This window comes from Mus caroli, chromosome 12 (assembly GCF_900094665.2).
Source record: "Mus caroli chromosome 12, CAROLI_EIJ_v1.1, whole genome shotgun sequence".
Taxonomy (NCBI): Eukaryota; Metazoa; Chordata; class Mammalia; order Rodentia; family Muridae; genus Mus; species Mus caroli.
The window spans coordinates 30,757,530-30,780,923 of record NC_034581.1 but is presented as its reverse complement, the minus strand read 5'-3'; the positions used below and the strand labels follow the sequence as shown (position 1 = coordinate 30,780,923).

Genomic DNA, 23,394 nt, shown 5'->3' with positions numbered 1-23,394 from the left:
CTTTCCTCCCTAAGCTGCTTTGGTTATGGTAGTTTGTCATTAATAAGAAAATCCTAAGACAGGAAGACATGAAAATATGTGAAATAAATGATTATAAGATTGGCATTTGTATAGAAACAGTGAAGTGGTTTAGAGCTGTCTGTCTTTTATTTTATTAAAGAAATTCTTTTTTTGGTTGTTTGTTTTCATAATTTATTTTTTTATTCATATTACATTCCAATTGCTGCATTCATGCCTCCTCTCCTCCCAGTCCTGCTTTGCAAACACCCCCTGTTACCTACACTTCTCCTCAGAGACAGGGAATCCCAATTTTGGGTACTACTTCTCTCTCCCTAGGGAATCTAGTCCCAGTTGGACTAAGCACCAACCAGGCAGTCCAGGCAATCCAATGGCAGGAGACAGAGTCAGAGATAGCTGTGCTTCAATTGATAGGGGACCCATATAAAGACCAAGCTACAAATGTAGAAAAATGGGGGTCTAGGTCTTATCCCTGCATGCTCTTTGGATGGTGGTTCAATTTTTTGAGCTCCCATGGACCCAAGTTAGTTGACTCTAGGTCTTCTTGTAATATCCTTGACCCATCTGGCTGACTCAATTCTGTCCCCCACTCCCTGATCTCTGCCTGATGTATGGCTATAAGTCTTTGCTTCTGTTTCCATCTGCTGCTGGATGAAGTCTCTCAGGAGACAGGTATACTAGGCTCCTGTCTACAAACATAGCAGAGTATCAATAATAGTGTCAGGGCTTGGCTCTCTCTCACGGGATGGATCTCAAGTTGGGGTAATCATTGGTTGGCTTTTTCCTCAGTCTACACTCCATCTTCATCCCTGAATATCTTGTAGACAGGACAGATTTTGGGTTGGGTGGGAAGATGTCCCCCTCTTTCCACTAGAAGTCCTATCACTGGAAGGTGGCCACTTCGGTCTCTATATCCCCAGCTGGTAGGAATCCCAGCTAGGGAATCCCAGGTCTCCAGCTTGTCCCATAGATGTCCTCCTGTGGATTTCTATTCTCATTGGCAGCCTTCTCCCTTTCCCCTTCCCCAACACCTGATCATCCCCACAGCCCTCCTTACCCCCTCTCCTACCTGCTCTTTCATCAACTTCTGGTTGTGGAAAAGATTTTAAAAATGTAACAGCATGTTTCTACGCTTGTGCCGGCAACTCTCAGTCTCTGGCTGTCTGGCACGCCATGCAGTGGCGGGCAATGGCTGACCTGTTTTTATCTTATGGAGACTCTGTCTCAATGCTCCACAATCTCTCCACCCAGCTCACTAGGTTCCTACTGGTAAGTCGCTACCACCCCAACCCCATACTTCAAATCCCCCACAGCTTTTGTGCTACACCTCAGGCAAACCCATGCTTTGCTGCCTCTCTCTCTCTCTCTCTCTCTCTCTCTCTCNCTCTCTCTCTCTCTCTCTCTCTCTCTCTCTCTCTCTCTCTCTCTTCCAGACAAAGAAAACACAACACAAACTTAGTTCAGAAACAAAAGTAGCTCAATCTTTAGGCACAGCAACTAAAATCTGAACTTGCATGCCTTATTAAGATCTGACTCCTCTGGCGGCAAATCCTTGCGAATCCTCACTGATACCAGGGAAACTCTAGCAGCTACATCTTGCCCTTATGCTGTCCCCATTCCAAAAGTACCTAACTTTCTCCTGCTTCCTCTCTTCCTCTGTCCAACCTGGAAGTCCAGTGATTGTCTTCTTTATTCATTAGCGATTGGTTCACAAGTAGCCACCCGAGCATGTGACTCATTCCTCATTGCAGGCAACCTTCCCCCGGGAGAGCAGAATTAATATAAAATACAAGCAGCACAGAGCCATCCACAACAACTTCCAATGACTACTTTTCCCCCTTCTGAGTGAAATTAACACTCTTTATTACATAGTTTCTTTCGGTCTGTGGATTGTAGCATGGTAATCCTGTATTTTATGGCTTATATCAACTTGTTAGAGAGTATATAGCATGCATGTCCATTTGGTCTGAGTTACCTCAGTCAGGATGGTATTCTCAAGATCCATCCACTTACCTACAAATGCCATGATATCTTTGTTTTTAATAGCAGGATAGTATTCCATTGTGTAGATATATCACATTTTCTTTATCCACTCTTCGGTTGAGAAACATCTAGGTTGTTTCTACTTTCTATTATGATTAAAGCTGCTATGAACATAGTTGAGCAAGTATAATTGTGTGATAATGGGATGCCTTTTGGATACATGCCCAGGAGTGATATAGCTTGGTCTTCAGGTGAAACTATTCCCAATTTTCTGAGAAACTGCCAAATTTATTTCAAAATTGGTTATACAAGTTTACATTCCCATCCGCAAAGGAGGAATGTTTCAGAAATTCTTAAGTGAACAAGTATTTGTCCTATGACTAGTTTTTTGTAAAATTGATTATCCCTAAATCATTGAAAATAGATACATTAGGAAAAAAAAAACTGAATCTTTGAGTATGGATCATCCCATAGTGTCTTTCCTTTGAACTTTCCCAAATTAGCATTTACCCATGTTTTAAAAATCAAGAAAAAATAGCATTTAAAAAGTAATGTAAGGCCCTCTCTGGTCTCCCTCTCTCTCTGCTCTCTCTCTCTCTGCTCTCTCTCTCTCTCTCTCTCTCTCTCTCTCTCTCTCTCTCCCCCTCTCTCTCTAACCTCCACCCCTATACTGCCCTCCCCCTTCTCCCACCTCTCCCCATGTGTTCTTGGCCAGCCTCTTTCCTTCTTTTTCTCTCATCTCTTTCTGTTCCTCGTTGTCCCCTTTCTTTCCCACACCCCCTTCCCATGCACCGAATAAACTTCATTTTATACTACCCGAAAACAAACAAATAAAAAATAGAAGTAGTGTAAGGCCAGTGAGATGGCTCAGCAGATCCAAATGTTTATCCCCAAAAGGTTGAAAGAGACCTCTGTTTGTACAACATCACCGTACCTATGTATGTGTGTGCTCTCCCCTCCCCCATAAAATATCAGATATATAGGCAGTAAACATAGGTAAAAAGTAAAGGTACCAGGGACAGAGCTATTCTGCCCTCTCTGCTGCTCATTATCCTCCTGTAATTTTAAATAAAATTAAAATCTAATAGGAAGGTCCCTGTATGCATTGTGGAAAAGATGCAAGTGCTCAGAGCTGGTACTCAACATATATTTGTTATTTTAAAATGCTGTGAGCCTTTATATTTTGTCTCACACCTAAGTGCTTGGGAGAAAAACAAGCAAAGAAGTATAGAATTAATGTAGCAACTTAATGAAAATTCTCAGAGATTCTTGTCCATATTATTTTGTTGTTAGCATATTTCTTGCTAATTGTGTATCATATAGAGTAAAAATAAATTGGGGTGACATTTAACTTTCTACATTAAACTTGCAAAGTACATTAGTAGCCTGAAAATTTGAAGGTACTAGGGAATTCTAGAGTGTTATTAAAAATGACTATGGGTTTCTATTAAGTTTTATCTGTCAAGATAGGTGATAAATATTTTGGATTTAGGTCATACTAACTTTTTAACATTCCATTCTGACCCTGAATATAATTGAATGTAACTAGATGTGTTCCAATAAAACTTTATTTATAAACAAAATCTGCATTTTATATAATTTCCATGTTATGAAATAGTAGTTCTCTCTCTCTCTCTCTCTCTCTCTCTCTCTCTCTCTCTCTCTCTCTCTCTCTCATTTTCCCCACCCAAATAGAAAAGTCTGAATTTTAGCTCCAGAAGCAATGTGGGGCATAGGACAAGCAAGTGTAATTCCAGAAGAGAAAAGATACAGTTAGTGCTTCTGGCCAGCCAATCTAGTATAACCAACAAGTCACAGGTTTCTATGAGAGACTGTCTAAAAACACAAGGTGGGAGCTGAAGAGGCAGCTCAGAGGTTCAGAGTATTTGGTGTTCTTTCAGGTGGGCTTCCCAGGATTCACTCAGTAGCTCACAAGTCTCTGGAACTCCAGGACCAGGGGATTGCACACCCCTTTTTGGCCTCTTCAAGCAACAGGTACAAACATTCATGCAGGCAAAATACCCATGCACATAAAATAATATAAATGATTTTTACCCAAACAAACTGACTGAGGTAGACTGGGCCTGAGAAATACCACCAGAGGTTTCCCTCTGACCCCTTATACATTATACAAGCTTTGCACCCACACATATAAGAGTACATACAAAGCTAAAGTGTAGTTTTACCAAGACAGACTTAGGACTGAAGACTGGATTTGTCTCATGGACTGTGGCTTGCTGACCCTTGCTCAGCACAGTTCTATTTCTTCTCGGTGTTTTCTATGGTTTCATGTAGATGTGTGGGTGCAAAGTTTCTGCCTCGGATTCCGACCAGTCATCCAGAGCCTTTGTGAAAGGCTCAGACGCATTCTATGCTGAGTGTTCTTGCCACACAGGCAAGTTCTATAAACAGATACTATGAGATCTGCCAGAAATAGAAACTTTTAAACATAGTCTAATTAAGGAAAATCCACATAAAGTATTATTACAGTTTCTTTTTTGTTGTTTATGCCAAATATGGATATCTTTTCTTGATGAACAAATCTATACTTAAATATTTTAAAAGTCAACTCTTGACACCTTTAGGACTTTTTTTTGGATAAGGTAGACTCCTTTTATTTATTGACTTATCCTGTTTATGTCTCTTATAGAACACAGGATGTGTTGAACAGAAACAAAAACATTAGGAAATTTAAAAAAACTAGCACAAACACTGTTCTGGAAAATCCTTTCTCATACTGTCAAAAACCAGATGTACTTCACATTTTTAAACTACGTTCTTCAGTTTAAAATGTTGTAAAATTTATGATTAATACACTCAAACTCATTAGCCTTGTTTACAGTGGATTAGGATTCCACATTCCTGCCTCTGAGCTAATCCAAGTGGGATTTGGCTAATAAGGTAGCAAAGATGACTTCACTGTGAGTCTTCACCTCTCTGTCAGTGGATGAGGTTGACAGAGTCAGACACCGTGACTGTAAGGAGAACTGGTGAGATGCTGCAGAATTTATAAAAAGTATTAGCTCTATAAAAGCTAAAATAAAAGTTGAGTTCCTATGTTTAGAATGCTTACATACAGAATTGTTTCTTTAAAAGAGCTAAGTAAGATGTGTTAAACATACCTGAAAATATACAAATGTGTCAAAACATGCAGAAAATGTATTTAAGAACAGAACTCTCTATGGAATGTGTTGCCAGGTACAAGCAAAAACTTTTCTTCACCTCTAAAAATAAAGAGAGGTAATACTTAAAAAAAAATGTTTCCAGAAGCAGTTACCTTAAGGCTTACCTCAAAGGCTATAAACACAAAAGGATACACTTTCCATAAGGCTAAAGAGCAATCAGGATGGCGTTGTCAGAACCAAGATTCAGAACCAAATGGCATATATTACATCTATGCCTAAATTCCTGCTTTAGGTCGTGGTCCATGTGACCTTGGCCACATTATTGATGGCTTGTGTTTTTCTTATCTGTAAAGGAATGCCACATTAAAATATGTTGTCAGGTTATAAGTCACAGCTCCATGGTATTATGAAGAGATGAACATCCCTTCTGTAACATCCTCAAAACTGTATTTAGAACACTGTAAGCACTTGGCATAGGTTCCATAATCTAAAGAAGAGCACCACTTCTGCCCCTGAATCATGATATTTTACATTGCTCTTGCCCAAATTTGGAAAGATAGCTTGGAATTGCCCTCTTCTCAAGAAAAGCTAAGGGTTATCAGTATACATGGTTCCTGAGAGCTCACAGGTTTTAAACTCATCTCCAATGTGCTTGCTGACAAGGGCAGGGATGTTTCTGTTTACAGGCAGAAGTGGTGCCACCCTGTGGCAATGACCTGACTGTAGCTGCCAATCAAGCTGGATTGGCCAAGTTTGAAATTAGGCAGCGTTTGAGGGGCATTTTGCTTTTATCATTCTTTTGGTATAAATTGCAGGCACGGGGTATAAATGTATTCCGTTTTTTAAAATATTCTGTTATTATGATCCTTATAAAATGACAACTTTATGATATTTGAAAAAGCAGTAGTTCTTTTGTTTTGTCCCTAGTTTGATTTGTCCCTAGTTTGATTTATCCCTAGTTTGAATTTAGCAAAATACATGGAGCATGTTCCCACTGCCCACAGAGCAGTGACTTCAATCAGAATCTGATGGAACCTGGATCACCAGAGGGAAATCACAGAGAACTGAGTGCCTAGAACTCCTCCGATACCCTCCAAATCCATGCATTCCTGTTGATGTTAGATGCTGAATCTAGGCAGAAAGCTTTATTGGAAGAAAAGATCCAGTTGATTAAAGGCACATTCAAGATTTTTGAGAAGCAGCATCGCCAGATCTGAGTAGGCTGTAGAGGGACTCTGCCCCTGCGGTTTGCTTGCCTTTCTGCATAAGGACTTCCTGAGAATTTAGGGATCAGGTCCTGTCTCCATTCTGTAGGAATGAATGAGTTCTGCATCCAATATGAAAAAAGGACCTTGTAATGCCCAGTGCCTCTACCTTTGTTCTTCTATGCCTTAAGAATCTGCATATATGTTACCTTAAATTGAAGTGTTGAGACCTTCATTATTTACTAGATATTTTTTTATTAGTTCAAAGTAATCATCTCTTATTAGCAGGGTAACACACTTCCCCCAAAAGATGTTTTATAGATTAAAATAGTGCACATTCATATGCTTCTAAGGTATGCTCTGTGTATTTTCTATGAGTATATGTGTAAGTGGGTAGATGCATGCAGGTATTCACATGCACATATGTGTGTGTGTGTGTGTGTGTGTGTGTGTGTGTGTGTGTGTGTGTGTGTGTGTGTGTAAATAAGAGGACAACTTTGGATATTATTCCTTAGGTACCATCTACCTTGTTTTTTTGAGACAAGGTCTTGACACTGCTCTGATGTTTGCCAAGCCAATTAGGCTATGCTGGCTGGACACTAAGCATCAGGGATCTAACTGTCTCTACCTCTTCTTCCCTAAGACTGTGGGTGCACAGTACTACCACAAGTGAGTCTTGGTGACTAAACACAGGTACATATAATTGCACAGCACATACTTCACCAGTAGAGCTATCTCCCCAGGCCAAGACTGAGCAGGTCTCATCAAAGGGTGTAAAAGCACTCTTTGATTAAGTTGATTTGTGGAGTAAGTAAGTGTATTTTGTTCATAGAGTGGTATAAGAGACAGGATCTGCTAAGAGAAGTTTATTTAACTGATACCTACCTAATAATAATTTATGCTGTAGACTACGCTAGGTTCTGTCATTACCATCGTATTCTCTGCGTCTAGTATCAGGTTTCCATGGGACAGATTTCTTTATTTTGCTATTTGCAAATGTCTGTCATTTGATGCTTGTTTATAAATGAAAGTATAATATAACTGGTACAAAAAAAAAACATTAGTTTGTCTTACTCTTATTGTATTTTTTGAAAGTAAGCTTACTCCCAATCTCAGATGAAAAAATTTGAGTTTAATTGATTAAAGAACTCTTTCAAATTAATACTTATAGTATCCCTTTAAAAGACTAAAATTTCCTGCCTCCTCTGGGTTTCATTTGCTGGTGCTGTTTACATCAGATTAAACTTTTAGATCAAATTACAAAATGCCATGGATGCATTTCTTAGTTCCTGTTACATTAAAAGTGACATAAACTGGCTTGATTTTGTTTCCATTGTGCAAGAAGCTCCACAAAGTTTTTACTCAGTTCTCAGATAGTAAGAACTAAGGAGTAGGACAAAAGTTTAGAGCTCTCAATGAGAATTCCAAAGTGAAGCTGTGTTTGCAAAGACTACTAATGACTGCAGTAGAGAAATTGGTATGTTTCCGGTACAGTGGCTAGTTACATTATCCCAGACTAGCTTTAGATCCTGAATAGCCTGCCCCTCTGTCATAACTGACATTCTGCCACTAAACGATAAAACCCTTGGTGACTCTATTAACTTAGCACAGCATTGGCTTCCACCAAACCAAAAGCTACAATTATCATCAGATAGCATGTGGAGCTGATGGGAAAATCACCCATCGTGCTGAAACCACCTGTATGATGATCCCACCAACGTTTCTTCAAACTCCCTTGAATCATTATTTTGCTTTGTTACTATAAAACCTTCATGAAACTGCTTCCACTTTGGAACATGGGATTTGTGGTAACCTAAACCTGTGTTCTCAGGCCATGGTCACTCAAATCTGGCTCATTCTCTTTGAGTTAAAGGCTGTGTTTTTTCGCAGACAGAACCGAGTGTGCACTACAAATTAGTTGGCAATTCATGTTTGTGTTATGGTTTGTTATGACTGCTTAATTCAAAAGCATATTTGCAAAGAGGGAGTTTGAATTAAGTAAATCAAAATAGCAAAGCCTTTGATTAAAAAGTTAGCCTGCTTTAGCTTAAATGTTGATATTTCAAGGACTACTAATATTTTAGTCATTTGTGGTTATTTTCGTTTCCTGTCCAGACCCCTGGGAAATAAGAGAACAGTAAATCAAAGCCAAGAATGCCTTCTGCATTTATTTTCTTTGCATTTATGCCATGTATTCGTGTACTTTTAGAAACTAAAGATATTCACGACTTGATCACAATCACTGTGAGGGAGAGTTGTACCTCTGGACAAACCAATTTATATGATTCTTATGAAAATGTTTCTTTTAATGTTTGATAATTTACTCATTCTTTTTATTTCCTGATGATTATATTATAAATGCTAATAGACTATATACTAAAAATATCTACATTCCTAAAATGAAGTTTGGACAAAATTGTTGTCAATTTAATGAAACTACTTTTTCCCTAAATCATTTAGAAACAGTCAAACTTACTAATTTAATTTTCCATAAAATTACTTCTGAGACTATAGATTCTAATGGAGACACTTATGTACCAAGCATGCAGTCCACCATGTTTAAGCACTGAAAAAATAAATCAATTGGTGATTATCTTGGGCAAAATTTCAGACATTTTTGATTAAATGAGTTTAAGAGGATTTTTAATATATATTTCTTTCCTCTTTCAAGTTTGAAATAAGAAAAATAAATTCTCACTTTACATTTTGCCACTTTGGCCTAATTTTCTAATATACTATGGGTCTTAAGTTAGACATTAATGTCTAGGTAATTCAGGTTGTAATCTATTCTTGGTAACTCTCTTGAACAAATGGTATAAATGGGGAAGTTGTATTTTTCTATGTTCTCTCCTACTTCAATTTGGTGATTGTTGTGTTTTAAGAGATACAAAATGACACTGTGAAACCTTTTAAGATTGTTTGTAAATGCTTATTTGTTTTGTCAGGTAATTTGTCTGAATAATTGGTATTCGCTTACCAATAATTTAAGCAAAGACTTCACATACTCTAGCATTGAGATGGTCACAACATCTAATAAATTGTTGCTTTGGGACTTTCACGGGATGTGCTTGCTTTTATGACCACAATCATGCAGTCACATGCACGAGTTTCTATTTCACAGTACTTTTTGAGTTTCATCTTTTCACTCATTCATTCATGCATTCATTCATTCCAGGCATGCACTCATCACTGAAGCCCCAGGCTCCCCAGGGTTGCTCCAGGGACAGTGAAAAGGGCCTCTTTCATGAAGCAGGCACTGCTCTTGGAGAGATCATCTGAACATTGAACAGTAGTGGTTCCCGTGGCTGAGCCTGGGTGTGAGCAGACAAGAGATAGCTCTTGCAAGTTTTCTTCATATTGCAGAGGAGGTGAGGGCAGGGCAGAGAAGAGAAAGGTGCTGCGCAGGAGTCCAACATTAGGAACTTTTTATTCATTCATTTGTTCATTCATTCATTTGTTCATGCATGCATGCATGGATGTTTAGATAGAAGGAAACAAATAAAATACAGAAGTAAAAGAGATCACTGGGCGGGGTGGGGTAGAGACCCAGAGAGAAAACCACCAGGAATAAAATTAAAGAGGAAAACACTTAAATTGGGTGTTGCCCTGTAGACCTGAGGAAAAAGGACAGGGATACTGCAGCACATGCAAACCACTCTCAGGCAAGGCCTCTGTTCTGTCAGCCAGCGATGAGATGCAACCAACAGAGTAGAAAAAATTAAAAATGTAAGCTTCGGCTTTGTCTACTCCCAAATGCATTGGTAAGGCTGGGGTTTGGGGGGGGTCCCCTCAGAGAGGCAAATGTCAAGGGGATTTAGACTAACTTTCATAGAATTGAAGGAAGCAAAGAGTTCAGATGTATACTTATTTGCCTCAACTCAGAATTCTGCCTGTAGAGCTCCCTGGTGTTTCCAGGGTCCTGCTCCCCAACTTACTCGGTTTTCATTCATTAGCTTGACCAAGGACTGGAAGAATAAAGGGATGGCATGAAGGTGAAAAGGGAGACCCTTTTCTTCTGGTCTGTCACTCCACATTTTCATCCCCACCATGCACACCTATTTCTTTCTCCTTAATTCTTCCTTCACATCACAGACGTCACAACCCACAAGAGGACTAGGGAAACTTATATTCATCCTTTTTACTCCTTGACCTACAAGTACGTGTTCTTATTTCATTGTTGTCTTGTTGGTTTTGACGTTGTTTTCCTTTTGATTGCGGTTGTGTGCCCATCTATGTGTTACTGTCATACATATAACACAACCACCCTTCCCCATTCTCGCCAATCCCACCGCATCTGGACCTCACTGTGAGCTCTGGCAGTGGGGTTAAGTGCATCACACCTTTTCTTTCTATTGCCTATTTTATTTAACATAAGACTAGAATATACCGCAAAAGAAAGTTTGCTGAAGTAAATTGATAAAGAACAAGGATGTGACTTTTAAACCTACATTCTGATCTGTGGTCGAGCTTCTGGAAATGGTAGCAGGAGGCAAGCCTAGAGAGGAGGTGTAAAACCTAATGCTGATGTAATGAGTTGTCGCACAAGAAGGGATAAGAACATCAATCCACAACATATAGAAGCAATGGAGGAAAGCAAACACCAACTCACTAAAAAGCTCTGTAGAAACAAACACACTCCTACTGGCAGGCTGCAGACAGCCATATTTCCAGAGGCTAGCTAGCACCTTTCCTGGGAAAGAAGTGGCTTCTAGTGGCCAAGAGCCTTTGAAACCCTGAAGCTGGACGATCCAGATGGAGATATCTGAAGAGCACAATGAAGTTACGTTTTCTTGTTCTTCCTAGACAGTAGAACCACCAGCAAACTCAGTGACACTGAGTTTCTGCCGTCTTGGCTGCGTTTCCACCTTTCATTCCTGGAAGCCGAGGGGAAAGGAACTGTTGAGTCCCAAGGATGAGCTTCTCCTTTGTCACTCTTGGCCTGTCACCACCAAGAACAAGCCCGTTTCTCTGCTCCCCAACCGCTTCCTCAGTAACCATGCTCCATACACAGTTTGGGGGACTCTGTTCCCTGGTCAGGATTGCAAGCACCTGCACTGACCATCATGATCACATTACAGCTTGGCCATAGACCAGGGCTCCATGGTCAAAATCAATTCTCAGAAGAGTCAACTGAGATCAGGTCTGACTCCATCAGCACTGTTTTTAAGGTAATCAGCATACGCAAAGCGAGGGAGAAATGGTGAGGCTAGAATCAAAGATCCCTCCAAATGCAGTATGCACCACAGCAATGTTTCCAGGAGTCTTCGGGGCATAGTTGATATCTTATCTATGAGGTGAGTGTTTAGGATAAAGACAATAGACCTGGACTCATGGATCCTCTCTTGCACAGTCTTCATGATATTTAATGCCTGAGAGAGAAGGCAAATAGAATTGTGTGCATACATAGAGTCCAGTGAAGAGTGATTTTTCAACCCAATAACCTTCTAAGTGGTGTTGTGTCCCACTTTTGTAAGTTTTTTTTCTTCCCTAGTTTTTTTAAATTGGATATTTTCTTTATTTAGATTTTAAATGTTATCCCCTTTCCTGGTTTCTCATCCAATCCCCCCATCACCACTCCCTACCCCTGCTTACCAATTCACCCAGTCCTTCTTCCTGGTCCTGGCATTCCCCTACACTGGAGTATTAAGCCTTCACAGGACCAAGGGCCTCTCCTCCCATTGGTGCTTGACAAGGCCATCCTCTGCTACATATGCAGCTGGAGCCATGGCCCCTTAATGTGTACTCTTTGGTTGCTGGTTTAGTCCCTGGGAACTCTGGGGATCCTGGTTGGTTCATATTGTTGTTCCTCCTATGAGGCTGCAAACCCTTTCAGCTCTTTGGGTCCTGTCTCTAGCTCCTCTATTGGGGACCCTGGGCTTGGTTAGCTGAGAGCATCCACCTCTGTGTATTTGTTAGACACTGGTAGAACCTCTCAGGAGACAGCTATATCAGGCTCCTGTCAGCAAGCACTTGTTGGCATTCACAATAGTGTTTGGGTTTGGTGTCTGTATATGGAATGGAAAAAGAACTTCTGGCAGAAACACCATCTCTGGCATCAAGCTGTACTACAGAGCAATTGTGATTAAAAACTGCATGGTATTGGTACAATGACAGGCAGGTATATCAATTAAATAGAATTGAAGACTCAGAAATGAACCCACACATCTATGATCACTTGATCTTTGACAACGGAGCTAAAATCATCCAGTGAGGGAAAAAACACAGCATTTTCAACAAATGGTGCTGGTTCAACTGGCAGTTAGCATGTAGAAGAATGCAAGTCGATCCATTCCTATCTTCTTGTACAAAGCTCAAGTCCAAGTGGATCAAGGACCTCCACATAAAACCAGATACACTGAAACTAATAGAAAAGGAAGTGGGGAAGAGCCTCAAGCACATGGGCACAGGGGAAATTTTCCTGAACAGAACACCAATGGCTTATGCTCTGAGATCAAGAATTGACAAATGGGACCTCATAAAATTGCAAAGCTTCTGTAAGGCAAAGGACACTGTCAATAGGACAAAGCAGCAACCAGCAGATTGGGAAAAGATCTTTACCAATCCTAAACCTGATAGTGGGCTAATATCCAATATTATATATATTCTTGAGTATATAAATTACTCAAGAAGTTGGACTCCAGAAAATCAAATAACCCTATTTAAAAATGGGATACAGAGCTAAACAAATAATTCTCAACTGAGAAATAGTGAATGGCTGAGAAGCACCTTAATGTTCAACATCCTTAATCATCAGGGAAATGCTAATCAAAACAACCCTGAGACTCCACCTCACACCAATCAGAATGGCTAAGATCAAAAATTCAGGTGACACCAGAGGCTGGCAAGGTGGTAGAGAAAGAGGAACACTCCTCCACTGTTGGTGGGATGGGAAGCTGGTACAACCACTCTGGAAATTAGTTTGGTGGTTCCTCAGAAAATTGGACATAGTAGTACCTGAGGACCCAGCAATACAACTTCTGGGCATATACCCAGAAGATGCTCTAAGATGTAATAAGGACACATGCTACACTATGTTTATAGCTGTCTTATTTTTAATATCCAGGAGCTGGAAAGAACCCAGATGTCCCCAAACAGAGGAATGGATACAGAAAATTTGATACATTTACACAGTGGAGTACTACTCAGCTATTAAAAACAATGAATTTATAAAATTCTTAGGCAAATGGATGGAACTAGAAAATCTATCCTAAGTGAGGTAACACAATCACAAAAGAACACACATTGTATGTACTCACTGATAGTGGATATTAGCCCAGAAGCTCAGAATACCCAAGATACAATTCAAAGACCACATGAAGCTCAAGAAGCAGAAAGACCAAAGTGTGGATACTTTGGTCCTTCTTAGAAGGGGCAACAAAATATCCATGAGTCAATACAGAGACAAAGTGCAGAGCAGAGACTAAAGGAAAGCCCCAGTTTTGATTTAGCTGTAAAGTACAGAAACAATAAGAGAGAGCATTAAAGCATAGGGGGATGTTTGTCTTAGCCCTCCCTGATAAGCTAGGTGTGTCACAGTTTTCAGTACCAACCAGAATTTCAGAGATGTAGGAATAGGTTAAGTATTAATATGCTTTAATAGAGCCAGTCTGAAAGGCGGAGACTGAAGTCTGGAACCAAGAAAGACAAGTGTAAAGATTACTGATTGAAAGTGTCTACTGAAGCTATCATTCTGGATGTCCTTTAAGAAGCCCTGCATACACTACTGAAGCAGTGTTCCACAAAGCTTTCCCACACCTCGTGCTACTTAGTGATACTGCCTATTTATTTGATGGAGTGGTGTTACAGTGATGGAGGGAGTATATCAGGCAGGTCTCTGTGGTGGAAGAACAGAATAAGTACAGTGGGTGATCAAGGCAATATTCCCTTCTTCCCAAATCAAGATAGTTCAGATATATATCCACTTCCCAGAACATTGATAATTTGTATCATTTAGCATAAGGAACTTGAATAGATGTTGGCTTTGGCCAGTGTTGTTGACACTGTGTCCTTAGCACCTCTGTAATTACAAATATTAACAACTGATAATGTGAAAGATGGCTCTGATTTATTTTTTGAGTTTTTTTTTAACTAGGTATTTTCTTATTTTACATTTCAAATGCTATCCCAAAGGTCTCCCATACCCCCCCTCTCAACTCTCCTTCCCACCCACTCCTACTTCTTGGCCCTGGTGTTCCCCTGTACTGGGGCATATAAAGTTTGCAAGACCAAGGGGCCTCTCTTCCCAATGATGGCCGACTAGGCCATCTTCTGCTACATATGCAGCTAGAGACACAAGCTCTGGGGGTACTGGTTAGTTCATATTGTTGTTCCATCTATAGGATTACAGACCCCTTTAGCTCCTGATTTCTGTAGCACTTTGCATATAAAAAGCTAAGTCATTCATTGACCCACACATGTCCATGATAATATTTTATGTGTGAAACTGAGGCTTTAAACCATGCCTTCAGCCACAGTGACACTGGTACATGCACAAAAGTCTGTCATTAAAATGTTTCCATTTACAAGTTATCCACTTGAAACATTGTTAAAATGGTTGAAATTTTCTGGGGAGCCACTGGATGAAATAGCAACTGGCATCCTTCTTTGCAAGACAAGAAAACTGTTCAGATTTAGGTGTCATTTACTAGCAACACCACAAAGTAAGAACTAAGAAAGATTTGTGGCTGTTAGTTTTGGAATCAACTGTGGCCCTGGGTCTGGTATTGATTTTAAGAAGTATCTTCCCTATTCTTCCCTATACGTTCAATAAAGCTATGTGTGTGTGTGGGGGGGTATGTATGTATATATGTATATATATATATATATATATATATAAAACTATGTGTGTATATATGTATATATATATATATATGTATATCTATGTGTGTGTGTTTATAATAGTTGTAGTTGTTTAAGCAACACATATACACACAATCTAGGATTTTGTTTTGACTTTGAAATAGGAAGTGTTTTGCTCATAAATACTTTAGAAAATGAAAATTATTTTGAAAAAATGCATATTTTGAATAACAAAGTAGCAACTATCAAGAAACAAAGCTATGCACACAGAATAAATAGGTTTGTGTAATGTAATGGTTAAGATCAGAGAATATGTGTGGGGAAATGTTTCACCTGGGCATTTGAAAAATCTAAAATAAACCATACATGTTTGCATGTGTTCATTTTTATGTAAAACTTGTTTATTTTATTTTGAATGTGTGTTTGTGTGCATGTATGTCTGTGCATCACTCATGCAGTGACTGTGGAGGTCAGAAGAGGGTGACAGATCCAGTGGAAATGTAGTTATGGATGGTGGTCAGACTTTATGTAGGAATCTGAACCAGGGTCCTCTGGAAGAGAAGTCTGTGCTCTTAACCACTGAACTATTTCTTAAACTCTTTGCATTTATTTATAACCTCAGAAAAAGTCCAAATAAAGTTAGTTTTATCTTCGCTCTCTCTTACTTGTGTCCTAGGTGTTGGAGTTTGTTAAGAAAAAATTACAATTCAGTGAGAACTAATGGTAATATTGTTTGTCAGCGGCTGCCTTCTCAACCAAGTCAGTGACAGCTACTTCTCAATAACCTTTGAAGAACTGTGTGTCTTCCCAAACAAACAAACAAACAAACCAAAACAGTATAAACAGAGGGAATTCTATTTACCCACTACTAAGAATAATGGTTACATTTTCCTTGTAAAACTGGTTATTTCTAATTAAAATTCAGTAGCTATTCACAGTGCCTATTCTTACACATTCTATGTACAAAGGTGACTGTCACTTGTTGAAACTCATCCCTGGTTTTATACTTCTATTCATATTCCTGGGAAGCTCCTCAGCCTGACAGCAGAGATGTCAGAAAATGCAACATTCCTTTTGGAATAAGAAGCGACTTTGTCACCCATAATGCCATAGCTGCTAAAATTAGAGGACAGCAGTGATACAAGAGTGGCCTGCAGAGATAGATGAGCTGTTGTCCAAGCAGCAGGGGCGAATCCAGAGGCCAGAGATGACCCAGCCAGAGCCACGACTCTGGTGATTGCTACTTCTCACATTTGATGAAATATTCATGCCTCTGCTCTCCTCTCTGCAAGCACTATTGATTTCTTGTATAAACGCTGCTATATTTAGTCTAGACAAATGGAATGTGGATCACTGCTGAATAAATTGGATGAAAGACTGGGATCTTGCCCGCCGCTTTTTCTCAGTCTTGGGCAATTATTTATAATCAAGGGGAGTTTTTATAAGTTGAGGGTGATTTTTCACAATTTAGTGATTAGTCTCTGAACAAAGGCAAGCAGTTAGATACAATCATTTCTGTTGGGATAGCAGGTTAAGAAGTCAAATTATTCTTTGAGGTTTGCAATGAGTGTTTCAGACCACTATAGGGTTTTATTTCTTATCTTTTTTCTACTTCTTTTGTTTGAAAAAAATTAAGGATTTGATGTTCATAGTCTATGAACAATAAGGCAAAACTAAAGGTCTTTGATATCCAGACACACACACACACATATGTTAAAGATGTTAAAGAATAAAATGAAGTATATTGGTAGCAGCAATGCTTTAGGCTTGATTCATGGAAGGCCTTTAAGTTAACTCTCTCTTGTCTGTGTTGACTAGAAATTCTGCATTGTCCCTTTCCAGCTAAGAGATCTACTTAGACCATCTTCATATGTTTTTGAACGTCATGATCCCTTGTTTGAACGAGGATAATGTCATAAGAGGTTGCTGTCTGCCAAACTACAGTTTATTAATTAATCATTTTCCATCTTCATTGAAGTGTTACACAATGTTGATACTACAAACTTCTTATCTACACATTGAAGAATAACCAGTGTTAGCAAAACAAGATTGACACCTGTCTGCATGCGTGTGCTCACACATTTGTGCAGTGCAGCTTATTTGACACATAAGCATTTACATGTGAGGTCTTGGTATCTATGAGCAGAATAACTGGGAGCTTTTCTTTAAGCACTGAAGATAACTCATACGTCTGCATAGAACACAAACTTGTAATTCCCAAGCTAGGTTATTCAAACCTAAGTACCGTAGACCATGTAGAAGCAAACGAGTATTTTTGGCAATTTGAAAAAGTATAGAAAGCAGAAGAAAAGAAGAACCATTCGTCTTCTCATCTAAAACACTACCATGATTGGTTCTCTGTGGCTTCCTTTCATCAGAACTTAGGGACTAATGCAATTTTAAAATCTCTCCTCTGCCCCGTGTGTGTGTGTGTGTGTGTGTGTGTGTGTGTGTGTGGTGTGTGTGTGTGTGTGTGTGTGTGGTGTGTGTGTGCATGCGTGTGTGTGTGTGGTGTGTGTGTGTGTGTGTGTGTGCGTGTGTGTGTGTGTGTTGTGTGTGTGTGTTGTGTACATGCTTAGTTGCCTGAATTTTTTTGTCTTTATTTTTCAAAGTCCTGAGACTCAACGTTTAGAATGATAGCTAATATTATGGGGCTTAATAATGATTTATACAGTTTGGTTGTCAGAGTATAAATGCCAATTTATTATCACCTTTTAAGCATTTTAATCTTATTATAAACATTTTTTAGGGATTTCATATGTTATGAGCATGTGTGCACTAATGGGGGTCCATTGTCATATCAGTATTGCTTGTGCACATGCATGCATATGCATGGGAAGGTCAATGGACAACCTTGAGTATCATTCTCTAGGTACCTCATTGTCTGTCCCTGACCTGGACATCACCAACTAAGCTGTGCTGACTGGTCAGTGAGCCTCAGGAATTAACGCTGTTCACCTCCCCAGTACTAGGATAACAGGCATGCAACACCATCATCGATTGTTTTGCCATGTTTATAAAGCAAAAATTGATCAACTGACCTCTCCCCAGCCACTGACTACATTTTACAAACCAATGAGTATGACATACTTTATGTTAGTGTTCCTTCTACTTGATGACTATGATAATAAAAAATAATCTCCAGAAAATAATATGGCTTTGAAGTTTTTCCCCATTAGGATTGTTCTGTATGATTTACTTGTAGAAGTAGCAAACCTAAATCAAATGGCAGAAGAGTTAATATCTCCTGGTTCATGTTGCAGAGTTACTTTTTTGACAGTTTTAAATCAATTGAAAGAACCACTTGCAATAAATAATTCTGTCATTTTCTTACCCTATAAAATGAGGCATTATGCATGTAGACATATGCATGTGCATATATATGGTTGTTAGTGACTACATGATGTTTCATTTTCTTTTCTTAATGGTTTGTATTTTTTGCTAATAAGAGTGATTCCTAGTTGTTGAATTGCTTTTTTAATTTTATAATCGTTTATAAAAATCACTACCATTTTATTACCATAGTTGCTTATATACTTTGGATTTGTTAGCCAATCAGTATTGATGAAATTTTTTGAAGAATATATTTATATATATTTATATATACATGAAAGTATCATCTTCCATTTTCTACTATATGTACTACATATATTTATTTTTGAACTCTCAAATATATTGTAGTTAATTAGTAAGATATTGATATTACATTGTTCATACTGATGTATTATTTGTAATTCAGAACTGTTTTCACAAGCAGTTTAATCTTTTTATGATAATAACATAAACAAAACTATATAATTAAGTAATTGCCTTGCAACTTTCTTTCTTTTTTTTTTGGAAAAGATCAGAAAGATTTATTACCTGTATCACACAGGGAGAGAATGAGAGTTGTTTCTATGCAACACCCCCTCCAACAAGAGAATCATGAGGCTTTTATTAAGGGACTGACCCATTCCTAAGCATAGTCAGTTAAGGAGACAATTCTTTTTTGAGCTCCTCCCTCAGAAGGTTAAAATATTTTAAATGTGTTTGCAATTAAAATTTCTGGTTATTTCTCTCTATGCTGGGTCTAAGACCTGAGTACTTGTACACCAATTTTAAAGAGCTATAACTTCAGCTTCCCAAAGACCTGTTGTCTTTAACTTGCCCTGTTGGACTAAATTATAAAACCTCTCTGGTTCCTCTGGGTAGATGAATCCTGCAGAAGGTTTAACCACCAGTTTGGCATGGGTACTGACCAATCAGAGTAGACAGTAGCCATAAACAAGCAACTTCTGAAGATCCACCCTGCCTGCAGCTTTGCTGCTTAAGTCTTTCTTTGAGTGTGGGGCATGCTTATCTATTCACAGTATGTTAGACACTTCATATATGTATACATGAATATGAATATATATATATAATTTAATTCAATTTTTATCCATTTAGATATTGTCTTCCACAGTTATCCTTGGGTCATTTTTTTTTCCTTTGTGGATTTGACTAATTATTTACTTGAAGTTCCCTCATACTTCTTTCTTTCTTGTTTATTTTAAGAATGAGGTTTCCACAATTTAAATGATTGCTATTTAAACATCACCACTTAGGTACTGGATACTCTCACTTCTCCATGTGGGGATTTGGCCCATTGCTCTGGTTAGTCACCATCACCTGAACCTGGATGGAGTTTCTCCCATGTCCTTCCCAGGTGTAATGGTGAGGCAGATATACTGCATGACACGCTTAAGTTAAGGTAGAATTTATCTTCTGTCTCTGAGTATAAAACTTTTTATAAGTCCATGAATTCTTGTGACAGAGTTCCCTTTTTTGTGTGACATCTTTCCTTATCTTGGTTTTCTTGGTCTTCCTTGGCTTACATTAGTTAAATGGTCCAGTCTGATATATTTTATGAATGATTCTTGGTACCATTAGTTGAATCCATCTGTAGAAGATTCAGAACATAAAACATATTACTGAGTAAAAATTAACCCATGTCCCCTTTGCCAAAGCTGATGGACAGAACACAATTCACCTTCAATATGAAGCAGAGATTATACCCATTTCTTTATACGTGTGCTTACATGCGCTATACAGGGTATAGTGGGTTTTTTGTTGTTGTTGTTGTTGTTGTTGCTGTTCTTGGTATGTTTACAAATCAACGTGCTAATTTCCAAACCTCTCTACCCATTCTCTGTCTTCCTTTCTGTGTCTCCAGTGGACGTGAAATCAGAGGTTCCTATGGGCCTGGAGCCCATCTCACCTTTAGACCTGAGGACAGATCTCAGGATGATGATGCCTGTGGTGGATCCTGTCGTCCGCGAGAAGCAACTGCAGCAAGAGTTACTTCTTATTCAGCAGCAGCAGCAGATCCAGAAGCAGCTCCTCATAGCAGAGTTTCAGAAGCAGCACGAGAATTTGACAAGGCAGCATCAAGCTCAACTCCAGGAGCACATCAAGGTAGCCAATGTGTCTTTGTCTCTGACTTCTCAATCAGGGCACCTGCACCATGATGTGGGCATAAGACCGACCCATGGGAGCACTGATGGGGAGTTTTCCTGTGATTAAGACACGGATGTGTGGCTTGAAGGAAAGTGTGGTTGTACTAGTTGGAGACTTGGGTAAGTACCTGGTAAACCCTTGCTTTGGTAGTGGGAGAGCTTTGCTGATTTTGCTCTTTCCCTCACAGACTCACTGGTAGCAACAGGAACTTTCCATTCTCATGGATACTCTCTCCTGTGTGCTCCTGTGCCCTGTATAGTTACCACCAAGAACCACAAGACTGGGCAGGTCCATACTATTTTACTAAAGAATCTGTGTATACTATTTACCAGGAAGGATAAGTTCATCTTGTGAAGAGAGACGGCCCTCTTCTGCTGTGTCTTTGGTTTCAATATAGGGCAATGCTAATTCTTCCTTATAGAAAATATCCCATAGGGCTTATACTCAAAATAAAAATACAATGAAAAGATGAAGGGAATTTTATATGCAAAAAGTGACATAAATATTTCAGTGGTTTTATAGACTGTTATTTCAGGGGAAATATAGCATTGGCTCAGAACCTTTACTGACATCTGGTGATTGTATATATGCCAAATTGTTCTTTTTCTTCTTCAGAATATTCACTGGGAAAATATCACCATAGATTGATTTGTATTTTTTTTAATAATTGGCAAAGACATTTAGTAACAGACAACTTGGAGGGGGTGGTGGCACATGGATCTTATCTCAAAACTTGAGAAGCAAAGGGGGGAAGATCTAAAACGTGAGCTGCTAAGTGGCCCAGTGTTTTCAAAATTTTAAAAATGCATGGGGATGTTTTAGTTCAACAGAATAGACATTTAATTTGAATTTATTTTATTAAAAGCACAAAATATTTACAATATAATTTTATTTTATTGTCAGCTCCTTCAAAGATGACTTAGAGGTGATAATCAATTGAATTATGGTCTTTGTCATATTTTACTATAATGTATTCTAGGTACTTAATCTCTTGTATATCAAGCACAAATACATGAATGTGGTATTAATATAGATAACTAACTTACAGCACTAAATTACAATGTCTAAGAAGATGAAAGTACTATTTTCTTCCCCATTTCCCTTGTTCTGCAAGATATATTATTTGCATAAAAGGCTCCTAGATGCCTAATGTAAAACATATTCTCTTTCCTTTACTAGTGAACTTTCCTTTACTAGTAACTTTTATATTATTGCTCTATTACACAGCCTAAAAACAAGATTGAAGGGTTCTGTATGTGTGTTTCCAATGAAGTCATTGTCTCATAGTTATATTTATATGAGTATCATTCACTTAGTTTGTACATTTATTTTTGAATAAATGCCAAAGTGTTATTTCACTTTGACCCTTGAAACGGTAATGGAGGCATTGATGTCTAGATCTCTTTCTTCAGCCCTCTTAGGCATGTTACCATAGCAACGAGGCATGGGTCAGGTTTACATTCTTCACTTTGCTTCGAGAACTGAATGACTACATGGCTCAATTTTGTGTGTGCAAGTCCTCTGCCATGTGTATTGAGACCTGTTGATAAGCAAGTTGCATTGCTCAGCTTTAGATTTCTCCTTTTCATTAATGTCTGGTGCCTTTCTTACTGCTAGAGTCAATTGTGAGTAACTTATCATTTGACTTCACCCAGAACCTAAGAGTAGGAAATGTCTTTTATGGCACAAACAAAACAATATGGCAGGTTGATTGACATCTGGAAAGACGTTGGAAAAGAGGCACTTCAAGAGAATAAGGATTATAAGATGGTGAAAGGAGATTAATAAAGACACTATTCCTAAGTAGTACATTATTTTGTGAGGGGTTGGAGTCATGTTTCCATGTTCCTTTTAAGATTGGGAAGTTCTATACTTCCTTAGCCTTGCTGTGTGGCTCTGTCACTGTCATATGGGTAGGTGTGAGGGTCAGTGCTTTTAACGTTCATTTAGCTTTGCTTGCACGAGGAAGGCGGTATACCATGCTTAAACAGCATTGGCTTTGAACGCTGATGCTCATCCTCATCAGCACCTCTTTCCTTCCATCCTGGTATATTGGTTCTCCCCTAGTCCACTAGGCAGAGGGAAACAGTGTGACTTTGCAAAGCCACATAGAAGGTAACTAGAATGTAGACACTCAAAACTGTATTGTCTTCCCCTGTCAGCTGGCAAAGTTCTGCATCCCCGTGCTTCACAAAGGCTAAAATGTCTGGAAATAAACGTGATGTTTTATTCATTTTAATTTTTAGATAGGCCTCATTTTATCTTGGCTAAATGTTGTGGCTAAGGTCATGAGTATGTGTGATTTTCCATTCCTAGAAGGAATTAGAGTTCAATTGCAGTGAGGCTTTGGATAAAGCATTAAATCGATTTGAACCATCAGTATTGCTATAGACTTGACATTAAAACAGAATTTAAACATACCTATGAATTCCTAAGTAACAGTGGGTATTTGAGAATATTAAATGCGTGTTAAATAAAAACAAAACACCACGATTTTCAGACGTAACATGGAGAATAAACAGAAGAACTCCCCATCATGTACGTGAGTTTGGGTCAGGCTCTTGCAGTTGGTATAAAAAGTTGCCTTCTTGGGGCTCTAAAGAAACCATAAGAAGGTCCTGACAACACTCTACACAGCCTTTCATTTTTGTTTTATTTTGTTCTATTATTTGCTATAAAATAGAGGTTTTTAGTTGTCTCATATTCAAAGGATAAATTATACTTTAGTTAGTATTAAGTTATAAATAGTAATAATTGAAATTGTATCATTCAAAACTAAAAAAATTTGT

At 38.6% G+C, this 23,394-nt stretch overlaps 1 protein-coding gene across 19 annotated transcripts in view; it reads left to right on the top strand.

Annotated features, from left to right (window-relative positions):
* The window catches only part of Hdac9 (histone deacetylase 9), an 832,694-nt gene that overhangs the window by 441,669 nt on the left and 367,631 nt on the right, over positions 1 to 23,394 (top strand). For all 19 annotated transcript variants that reach the window (XM_029484907.1, XM_029484903.1, XM_029484900.1 and 16 more), the window contains one exon: positions 20,322 to 20,563. In XM_029484907.1, the coding sequence (XP_029340767.1) occupies positions 20,322 to 20,563 (242 nt within the window). The remainder of the gene's footprint in view (positions 1 to 20,321; positions 20,564 to 23,394) is intronic.